This window comes from Bubalus bubalis, chromosome 10 (assembly GCF_019923935.1).
Source record: "Bubalus bubalis isolate 160015118507 breed Murrah chromosome 10, NDDB_SH_1, whole genome shotgun sequence".
Lineage (NCBI taxonomy): Eukaryota > Metazoa > Chordata > Mammalia > Artiodactyla > Bovidae > Bubalus > Bubalus bubalis.
In genome coordinates, this window is record NC_059166.1 from 43867497 (window position 1) to 43878994 (window position 11498).

The 11498-nt window shown below is 36.3% G+C and overlaps 1 protein-coding gene across 6 annotated transcripts in view; it reads left to right on the top strand.

Moving 5' to 3' along the window:
• CASP8AP2 (caspase 8 associated protein 2) overlaps window positions 1-11272 on the top strand; it is a 35385-nt gene extending 24113 nt beyond the window's left edge. For 5 of the 6 annotated variants that reach the window (XM_006055350.4, XM_044924292.2, XM_025294599.3 and 2 more), the window contains 5 exons: window positions 880-3098; window positions 3639-6765; window positions 7828-7927; window positions 8600-8686; window positions 10636-11272. In XM_006055350.4, coding sequence (XP_006055412.4) covers window positions 880-3098; window positions 3639-6765; window positions 7828-7927; window positions 8600-8656 — 5503 coding nt within the window. In that variant the 3' untranslated portion in view covers window positions 8657-8686; window positions 10636-11272. Of the gene's footprint in view, window positions 1-879; window positions 3099-3638; window positions 6766-7827; window positions 7928-8599; window positions 8687-10635 lie in introns of those variants that run through there. The other variant, XM_006055352.3, reaches the window with a different exon arrangement.
• The last annotated feature ends 226 nt before the right edge of the window (window positions 11273-11498 follow it).

Genomic DNA, 11498 nt, shown 5'->3' on the forward strand with positions numbered 1-11498 from the left:
AGAGTAGAAGGAAGTGCTTAGTAATTACACTGATATTACTTGGCAAACTGGGACTTGCAGGCACCCTGCCTTGGAGTCATCAGTGACACTTAGCTCTTTGTCATCCTTCAGATCCAATCCATTACCATGTCCTGTTGATTTTTATGTCTATATTCTCTCAATTCATTCATTTCTCTCCTATTTCTACTGTCACTGCTACCCATCACCTCTCAGCTCAACTGGCAGTGGTCTTTGTGCTCAAAACTGTTTATCACCTCTTGCTCCTTCCAGCCTCTGGTTTCTCACTTCTTAATATTAAAGCCACAGGATACTTTGTAAAGGACAACTTAGGTCATCTATCACAGAACTACCCCATCCCACCTCTTTTCTTCTTTTTTCCTGCCACTCTTCCCTCCCTCCCTTCTTTTCTTTCTCCTGTAGTGAAGGAAATCTGAATGACATTGGCAAGTGCTGGGAGAGAACTGAGAGGTCCTTCAGGCTTTATTTGAGCAAAGTAAATGAAAGAGAGTTCCTTATTTTAAAAACTTGTCCATTACATTGGAAAGTGGTAAATTCTTACTACTTAATTCTTTTTTACAAAGTAAAATTAGTTTTGCCAGTATGTGGACCCCCAATTTTAAAGTGAATCACGGGGAGGGAGGGGGGTGGTTCAGGATGGGGAACACATGTATACCTGTGACGGATTCATTTTGATATTTGGCAAAACTAATACAATTTTGTAAAGTTTAAAAATAAAATTAAAAAACAAAAAACAAAACAAAAAAAATAAATAAAATCAATAATAAAAAAAATAAAGTGTATCACATGTGATTAAACCTTGGATTATTAAAAAGGAATTAACCTTGTTTTTGGTGTTAATTAATTTCTATTTCTCAATAGACTGTCAGAGTTTCCACATTTTCGGAATAATCATAAAACTTCAAGGACATCAGATCTAGTTAAAACAAAAGATCTTAAATCCAGATCTCCCCATTTGGATGACTCTTCAAAGACTGATCACAGAGTGAAAAGTGATGTTTCTAAAGATGTACATTACAGCACTTCACTGCCAAACCATGAAAAGGAAGGAAAATCACACTGTGAAAAAAAGAGCACTTTGCATTTGCCTACATCTGTTGAAAAACACTCCACCAATGGCATTTGGTCACGTTTCCATTATCAGGTTGGTGAGAGCAATTCAAATGAGGATCATAGAAGAGGAAGGAAAGATAGTCGACATAGCCAGTACAACCGGGGGACTGACAGAATACGAAAAGACTTGAGCACTAGCTATGGTGATGGTGAACCGAGGAACACAGAGGCCAGTCAGAGGCTACAAGGACATCCTGAGAAATATGGTAAAGGTGAACCAAAGGCTGAAAGCAAAACTGCAAAGTTGAAAAGTAACACGGATTTAGATTATAAAAATGAGCGCATCAGCTCTTCTTGGGAGAAAGAAAGCTCTAGAGACAAGTCACACACTCGACTAGAATCTCAAAGTGACAAAAAACTCGAAAGACAAAGTGAAAGATCACAAAATGTAAATAGAAGAGAACTTAAATCACAAGACAAAGAAGAAAGAAAAGTTGATCAGAAGTCGAAATCAGTAGGGAAAGGCCAGGATCATTGGAGAAGATCTGAACGAGCGGTGCTTCCGCATTCCAAAAATGAACCATCAAAGTCTTCACACAATTCAAATAAATACCATCTAGAGGAGAGAAGAGGCTGGGAAGATTGTAAAAGAGACAGGGCTGTAAGTAATCATAGTTTTCAAGAAGGAAGATGTCCGTCTTCTCTTTTAGCCAGTAGAACTCACAAACACATTGATTCCACAGAAGTTGATTCTGTGCACCAGCGGGAAAATGCACCTTTCAGAGCAGAAAGGCACAGAACTGAAGAAAAGAGGAAAAGGGAACGAGAGAACAAAGAAGAAAATAAGCATATCAGAAATGAAGAAAGAGTACCTTCAGGACATTTGCAGAAGACTAACAAAGAAACTAAGAAAACCACCGCAGACTTAAAGAGACAGAATGAGCCAAAAAATGATAAAGGGGAAGTCTCTAACAATGATGTTTCTGAAGGAGCAAATAATAAGGAGCCAGCAGTTAGAACTGAGAGTGCCCTAAATGAACCGCAAAACAAAGACTTAAAGTTGAGCTTTATGGAAAAATTGAACTTAACTCTTTCTCCTGCTAAAAAGCAGCCTGTTTCTCAGGATAATCAGCATACAGTAACTGACACTCCCCAATCCTGTGACATATGTGATTCTGAGTCATTGGTGCAGGCTAAGACTGTGACATGTGTTCCCTCTGTCAGTGACCATATCACAGAGGAAACCAAATCTGAGTTATTGGAACCAAAGGATGCTCTTACAGCAGCATTTCAACCCGGGACCAGTATTTCAGAACGGAAAGTAGAAGAAAATAGTTTGTCTGTTGCATCTGTGGAGAATACTGTGCCTTGTGACACACCCATATGTGGCACAGAGACTTCCTTCTCAGCACCTGTGGAAATGGAACCATCAGAATCTTTGTTATCTTCATCCACAGAAATGGAACAGACTGTTAATGGTTCCAGGGCAGCAGTTCCTATGAAAATAGACACAGCACAGACAAATGTTTCTCAGAACATTGGCTTGGAATTGGATAGCAAAAGAAACAGTGACTTAAATTCTTGTAGTATTTCTCAAGAGACAGAAATGAAGGAGGCTTTTTCAACAAATGTGACCAAATCCAGTGAAAGCATTTTGCAGCCTTCAGTTGAAGAAACTGACATTCTGCCAGCCGTCCTTTCAGAAGGTGGTACACCAAAACTTGAGCCTTCTCTTGTAGACCCACCACTGGTTGAGAATAAGTCTTGTCATTTGGATCCTTGCTTACCTAGAGAGACTCCAGAATCTTCACTTCAGCGGACTGAGTTAATGGATGACACAATGGAAGTTGGTGAAACAAACTCAGTATATCATGATGATGAGAACTCAGTTCTGAGCATTGACTTTAATCAGCTGAGACCTATTCCAGAAGCCATCAGTCCTCTGAATAGTCCAGTGAGACCTGTAGCAAAAGTTCTTAGACTGGAAAGTGCATCTCAAGTTCCATTATATAATAATAATCATAAAGGTAATACTTGATATTATCTCCTATAGTTTATCTTTATGTGAGAATGTAAAAATACACCAGCAAGATGAATTAATGCTTTTTATTTGATAATATAACTAGTGTTTAGACCTCTATTGTTAACTAGTAATGTACATTGAGCCTTTAGTCTAGATTTAGGTAATGCTGATTTATACAAAAAAGAGAATGGTGGGACAGATTGTTTCAAATATTCTTTGCCTGTTTTCAGATACTTCTTGTTTAAAAACCATCATCATATGGCATAGAGTAGGTGATGCTGCTAACATCAAGAAATGAACAGTTGGTTTTGCTGGTTACCCAAATGATCAAACTGTGCACTATCATTATCAGGCACCTTCTCAGACCAGTAAAGATGAATCATATGATAAGTGTTAGACATTAACATTCTGCTTTTTTGAAAAAAAAAGCTATTAAAATAACAAATTGCCTCAACATTTAATTTTTTGTTATATTTAACGTGGAAATGTTAAATGACAAACACTGATTGGTCATGTGGCAATACTATGCTTTTCTCTTTCACAGATGTGTTTCTACCAAATTCAGCTCATTCTACCTCCACAAGTCAGTCTGATCTCAACAAGGAAAATCAAAAGCCAATATGCAAATCTGACAAATTTGCAGAAGCAGACTCCCACAAGAATTCATCTTTAGATGAATTAGAAGAAGGAGAAATTATAAGTGACAATGAAAAACCTGAACCACAAAGTTTTGACAAAAGTGCCAAACCAAGAGCTTCTACAGAAGTGCAGAACACAAAAACTAGCCCAGAAAGTAGGAAAAGCTCTGTGCGTTTGGATAAAGACAATAGGAAGATATCCTCTATGAAAATGCATCAGACCAAAAGCAGATGGAACAGAAGACGAAGTGAATCCAGCAGATCTTCAAAAACAGAGAAGAAAGAGAGGTCAATGAGCACTTCCAGCCTGGAAAAAATAGTTCCAATCATTGTCACACCCTCTTCTGTCCGAGAGATTATGCACATGTTACGAATGATAAGAAAACATGTAAGGAAAAATTATATGAAATTCAAGGTAAAATTTTCATTAATACAATTTCATAGAATTATTGAGTCAGCAATTTTGAGTTTTACATCACTAATTAAATACCTGGACTTGTCCAAAATATCTAAGTCAGTGACTACTTTACAGAAGAATCTCTGTGATGTTATAGAATCCAAACTCAAGCAAGTTAAAAAGAATGGCATCGTGGATCGTTTATTTGAACAGCAGCTGCCAGATATGAAAAAAAAATTGTGGAAATTTGTAGATGAACAGCTTGATTATTTGTTTACAAAACTTAAGAAAATCTTTGTAAAGTTTTGTGACTCCATGAATGTTGGCAGTGATAGTGACGAAGGAAAGCTTGAAAAGAAAAGTAAAGAGAAAGCACGATCTTCACACTGTCAGAAGGGGAATATAAACAACTTGGGCAAAGAAATGTTGAAAGAGAAATCCCCCAAATCAGAAGATTATGGTTCTTCTAAGTATTCGGTTGGTTGTAAAAAATCTGAGGAAAAACATCAAGAGCAAAAGAATTCCAATAGTAACACAATAAAGCATGACATTAAAAAGACTGCTAACACTTGCTTTGATAATATGAAGAATCCTCAATCTGAAGCGCATTCCTTGGAACCAAACTGCCTGAGCACCCCAAAGCCAGGAAAAATTGAAGGTAGCACCACAGAGGATGCCCAGACATCCCAGCTTGTGCCTTTGAAGCCAGAACGCAGTTTTGAGATTCTTACCGAACAGCAGGCGTCTAGCCTTACATTTAATTTAGTGAGTGATGCACAGATGGGAGAGATATTTAAAAGTTTGTTGCAAGGTTCTGATCTTTTGGACAACAGTGTTAACTGTAATGAAAAAAATGAGTGGGAGTTAAAGACACCAGAGAAACAGCTGCTAGAGAGTCTCAAATGTGAATCTATACCAGCTTGTACAACTGAAGAGCTCGTTTCAGGGGTGGTTTCTCCCTGCCCTAAGATAATCAGTGAGGACAACTGGTCCTTACTGTCATCTGAGAAAGGTCCATCTCTGTCTTCAGGGCTTTCATTGCCAGTTCATCCGGATGTGTTGGATGAAAATTGTATGTTTGAAGTGTCCACTAACATAGCTTTAAGTAAAGATAATGTATGTGGTTCAGAAAAGAGCAAGCCCTGCATTTCTTCCATACTTCTTGAGGATCTAGCCGTCTCTTTAACAGTACCATCGCCTCTGAAGTCAGATGGCCATCTCAGTTTTTTAAAGCCAGAAGCTTTGTCTAATTCAACGCCTGAAGAAGTTATTAGTGCCCATTTTAGTGAGGATGCCTTACTGGAGGAAGAGGATGCATCTGAACAGGATATTCATTTAGCCCTGGAGTCTGATAATTCAAGCAGTAAATCAAGTTGTTCTTCATCATGGACAAGCCGGCCTGTTGCTCCAGGCTTTCAGTACCACCCTAACCTCCCCATGCACGCTGTCATAATGGAAAAGTCCAACGATCACTTCATTGTGAAAATTCGGCGTGCGGCACCATCTACCTCCCCTGCTCTTGTACAGAATACAGTGGCTGATGAATATCTGCCGAGAGTGGAAAAGGAAGCTGATGAAGCAGTGGAGGAAGAATATATTTCATGTCAGAACAGAGTTTTTAAATCTGTGGAGGAACTGAAAAATTCCAGTAAGAATGTTGATGGCAGATTAGTTCATGAGGAACAAGACTGTGTGATACAAACAGAAGTTCCTGACATATATGAATTTCTTAAAGATGCTTCAGGTAAAGTGAGTCAAAGTACCGAAGAGGCTGAAGAATGTTTGAAGTTGCATCAAGTATGGGAACCAAAAGTGCCTGAAAGCATTGAAGAATTGCCTCCAGTGGAAGAAATTCCACATTCTGTTGAGGATCATCTTCCAAGCACATGTATAGACCTCACAAAAGATCCAGTCACCGAGACCAAAAAGTTGGGGGAATTAGTAAAAGTAACAGTTTTAAATATTGATCAGTTGGGATGTTCTGGAAGTAGTGTGGATCAAAATGCTCCAGTATTAGACAATATGCAGCCTGAAACTGTTGATACTTTTATTGATTTGACACAAGATGTTTCAAGTGACAGTAAAAATGAAGGTAACCATCCTGCTGTAGTTGTTGAAGACTTGGGGTGTCCAGTGATATGTGTCGATGAAGATAACTCGAAGGAAGAAAATGTGCAGGTGGCGAACAGGCCTTTGGAATGTGTCATTGAGGAGGCCTGTATCGATCTAACCTTGGAAGCTTCCAGTTTGGGTGAAGTGAAAAAGGATGATTTAAACTCAGAGTCAGCATTGAATTCCAACAGTTCAGAGTTGCCTGGGATGTTGGATAACCCTCACAAAAAGAGAAGAAATCTTTCTGATCTAAATCCTTCTTCTCAGAAAAAACAGAGAAAGGAAACAGACTTAACCAGTAGGGAAAAGACCAAAAAAATTACCCAAGACTCTGGTGAGAATGGTAATGCTCATCGAAGGAAAGCCAGTAAGAAAAAGGCCCCTTCAGTGACTAAAGACCCCTCATCATTAAAGGAAAGCCCGGGGACTAAGGATGCATCAGCAGCATCTGCCACTTCTTTTACAAGCCTTTCTGCAAAGAATGTTATTAAAAAGAAGGGAGAAATTATAGTTTCGTGGACAAGGTAAGAATCTTAAGAGACTGTTAAATCACCAGGAAATTTTGAGACACCAGAAATCTATCATGTCATAGTTCTATCCCAACTTAAAATAGGTAAAGGGATCACTTCAAAAATGGCCAAAGTTGGTAGAAAATACACTGTAGGATACAGCCCAGCTGTACTGTAGAACAGTCTAGAGCAGTGGTTGTTGACCAGGGATGTGTACTGGCATGATGGACAGAACTTTTCACTATGTTTACCTCACTTTTTCAGTGGAAAAAAGAAATCTTTCACTCATAAGGGACCTACTATACACAAATTTTCTTTAGAAAGGAGGAATGACAGGTGGTGAATAGGACAAAAAGTGTGAGTGTTTGTAATTTGAGTTTTCCCCTGAAATTAGAAGTTTAAAAAAAAAGTTTTATAAATTTTGTTGTATTTTAATGTGAACTTAAAAATGCAGATGTAAAGACAGCATTTCAGATGTAAAGGCAACCACAGTTGTGAATCATTAAGCTAGAGGAACATAATCTCCAGGCTGGCTAGAGTGTATAATGATACTGAATTTTCTTGAAATTGGGATCAGTTTTAATACCTCAGTCCTCCATGCTTTCATTTCAGGTAACCTGTAGATGGTAAAATCTCAGAGATTGTAATAACAAACATTGGTTCAGACCATGTAGAAAAAGCAAAGCTCTAGGGATCAGAAGATCTGAATTCTATATTACTTTTTGGTTCTTCTCACCTGTTAAGTCTGTGATCACATTTGGGCCCTAACTTTATTAGTACTATTTACACACTACAGGTAGAATTTTAAGGAAATCTTTCATTCTTATCATTAGAAAATACATTAGTGTATTTGTTTTAGAAAATTTGGAAAATATGTATGAACTCAAAGATTAAAATCATCTATAATCTTCTCTCTCAGATAACCATTGTCCATTATTTGAGTATATACACTTTTCCTTTTTTGATGAGTTTTAACAAAAATGCCTATTCTTATTAGTAGATATTAAGAAAGTGGACTTTTTTTTACCTTTCTGTTCTAACTTACAGAAACTAATTAAACATTTTTTCCCCCTTCAGAAATGATGACCGGGAAATTTTATTGGAATGTCAGAAAAAAGGGCCATCATTGAAAACATTTACTCATTTAGCTGCTAAGTTGAATAAAAATCCGTATCAGGTAACTACCCAAATTTTACATCTCTATTGTTTCACAGATGGTACTATTCTAAATACTTGGATTTTATTTTTAATGTGTTTAAAATAAATATATATTTATTAGCTAATGTCTTTAAAAATATTGCTCTTTGGAGAATTCCCTTGTCATCCAGTAGATAGGACTCTGTACTTTCATTACCAAGAGTGTGAATTCAGTCCTGGTTGGGGAACCAAGGTCCTGCAAGCTGCACAGTGGGACCCAAAAAAAAAAAAGTATGGTTCTTCATGTTCTTCAGGTAGAACTGTTTAAAAGCTTGGTGATTGTGGAAGAAATTTGAAACAATCCTAATTCTTTTTTCTGTCATTTTACCATTTACTTATTTGATCTCAAGCAATTTTGTAATGATACTTTCTTGCTTAAGAAAATTTAATATTGAAAAGTTAAATAGCAGTTACCTTTATTATGAAGATATTTTGTTTTTCGAAACATTACTTTACCATTATTATTAAGGGTAGCTTTCTCTGTCTTTAAATGTTTTCTTTTTTTTTTTTTCCACAAATCAGAAGGCTGACTTTATTTTTTTTATTTTTAAAAAAACTTATTTATTTTAGATGTTTTATGAAAATATTCATCAAAGATACAAAAATATATTATCTCAATATTTACAATTAACCCTCATTTAAAATTTTTCAGGTCTCAGAAAGATTCCAGCAGCTAATGAAGCTCTTTGAAAAGTCCAAATGCAGGTAGTTAATGGTTACACTGCAGGAGGCTAGTAAAGTAAGTGTTTGACACAGTACCCGTTCGGTTAATGGCCTGTTAGTCACTGAAGATGTGAGTGGTGGGTGACAGACATCCAGTTGAGCTCATGCTTCAGTCACAGGTTGGAGGATGATTGCTCATGAAGTCTTCTAAGTCACCTGTCTTAGAAGGTGGGACGTGCTCAGTGAAGCCTGCTGCAGTTAGATGAGGATAGCCTCTCTCCTCCACCTTCTGTATGCTCATGAGTCTAAGGCGGGGGCAAATCCATTTGATGACTGATAAATTTTTATAGATAAAGAAAACATTCTTGAGGGAATTCCCTGGAGGCCCAGGGGTTAAGACTCTGTGCTTCCACTTCAGGGGGCCTCAGTTCGATCCCTGGTCGGAGAAATAAGATCCTGTGTGCCATATGGTGCAGCCAAAAGAAAGAAAAGAAAACATTCTTGAATAGCAGTGTATTTCATAGCCAGTGAAGTCTGTGCGGTCACTGTAATTTAACAGTTTTCTCATTTTTAATTGAGTGCTAAAATACTTTAAATATAAAAAATACATTTAAAAACATGAAATCCATTGTCATCTGAAGAGGTGACACAATTTACCACATTAAATTATTAATAATGTACACAGACATGTTTCTTTAAGCCATTCTTGTACGGATTTATTAAGGCAATACGTATCAGATTTTTTTCTTTAAGACCTAGGCCAGTTGCCTAACAATTTTGGATTTTTCTGTAAGGAAAATTGTAAAGATATTTAAGAAATCATTATTTTTCAGTTGATTTGTAGTCATAGTTATTTGAATCCAAAATACCCAACTTTATAGGTAAATCTTAATAAAAACCATATTTGGACATTGATCTCATTGTGAGGATTCTGAATATTTTTGAGTTATAAAAATCTGTTCCTAAACTTAGTATGAATTACTGTCTTTTAGATAATCTGTTAATTTCAGTATCCTCTTAGAGCAACTAGTTTGTTAATGAAATCTTCAAAAGATATTTAGTAGTTTATATGAAGTTAAAATTCTATATATGTAATTCAGAATGTAAAATTGAATATTGGGGAATTTGAAGAAAAAACTTATTCTAAAGAACCTTAAAAAAATAGTTTGATGTGAAAATTGCCTGATTATTTTTCAGATTCATTATAAATAAATTTAAATTTTTTCACTACCTTTAGGAAATTAAACTGTGGTTTTATCTGAATGTTGTTATAAAATGTGACTTCCATTCTCTTTTTGAAGATAATGTCCATTCATGAAACAATTAACTTGTATCTGGAAGTGATGTTTATTAGTTTGAAATTTCCAAATTCCATTGCAAATGTACAATTTTTTCATGGATTTGATACTTGACATTTTATTTGCTTGCATGATAGCACAAATAGTATGTTATTTCATTACTAGTTTGTTTCTTTGCTGATTTTTTTTCCTTCAAGTACTATCAGTTCAGTTCAGTCGCTCAGTCGTGTCCGACTCTTTGCGACCCCATGAATGGCAGCACACCAGCTCTCCCTGTCCATCACCAACTCCCAGAGTTCACTCAGACTCACAAGTACTATAGTCTCATTAAATTCTTGTCAAAAGGAGAGTGTAATGATAAAGTTACCAACCTGATTCTATAAAAAGCTAGTTCTTTAACCACCAGTATTATCTAGGGCTTCCCTGGTGGCTCAGATGGTTAAGAATCTGGTTGCAACAAAGGAAACCCCGGTTCAATCCCTGGATTAGGAAGATCCCCTGGAGAAGGGCATGGAAACCCACTCCAGTATTCTTGCCTGGAGAATCCCATGAACAGAGGATTCTGGCAGGCTAGAGTTCATGGGGTTGCAAAGAGTCTGACATGACTGAGTGACTAACACACACACACACACACACATTGTCTAGAACTCACTTGAAAGAACAGCACTTTATAAAATGATCATATCAGAAAACAGAATCATAACTTTAGCATTTTCTTATATTACAGATAAGTTGCTGAGTTTCTTGGAGTCTTAATTGATATTGCATACTACACAAAAGCTTGGAATTCTTCATGTTTTTAATGGAGCAGGAGAGGGCAGTTTTATGACATATTTGATTACCAGATAATAATCTGCATTTGTTATTACTTGCTGACTCTTAACTTCAGGCCAACATAGTCAACTTGTTCCTGTCATCAATGTGACTTGCTCACCTGTTACTGGTCAGAATATTTATTTCTAAGCAGGTTACAACTTATTATTAAGGTAAAAGCAACAATGAAACAGTACTGAAATCTTAGTTTTGATATTTCAAAGAAATGACTTTCTTTTCTAGATTTTTAAAAATAGTTTTGTAGCATTTTAAACTTAATGATTATTTAGTTTGTTTCATCCATTTTTATTTGCTTTTGTAATTGCCTGTCCTCATTTTGTTAAATTGTAAAATAATTTAAATAGTGTATCTGTAAATATGTATAATTATAATGATGTAAAATACTTTCTGTGTGTGTATATGTGTGGGTGTATACACACACATGAATGGCTGTGCCTAGCCAAGGATTTTTTTATTTGTATAAAACTTTTTGTATAAAGTTTGCTTTCATTACCAGTAATGTATAAATAAAACCATGTAAAGTTCTGTTATATTCTGATTAGAATGTTTCTTTTATTGTGTATTAGAATGTTTTATTGTGTTTAGATAGTAATTAAAATGGAAAAAAGATAAAATGCCCAGGGTCCTTTGGGGCTATTTTGAAGTGGTTCTTGGTGGAGGCGTGGCTGGCTAAATGTGCTAGAGAAGATTCACTGGAGCAAACCAGTTGCTTTTGCATGCTTTGTCATAGCAGGTACTGGTACAGTGAACAGTGCC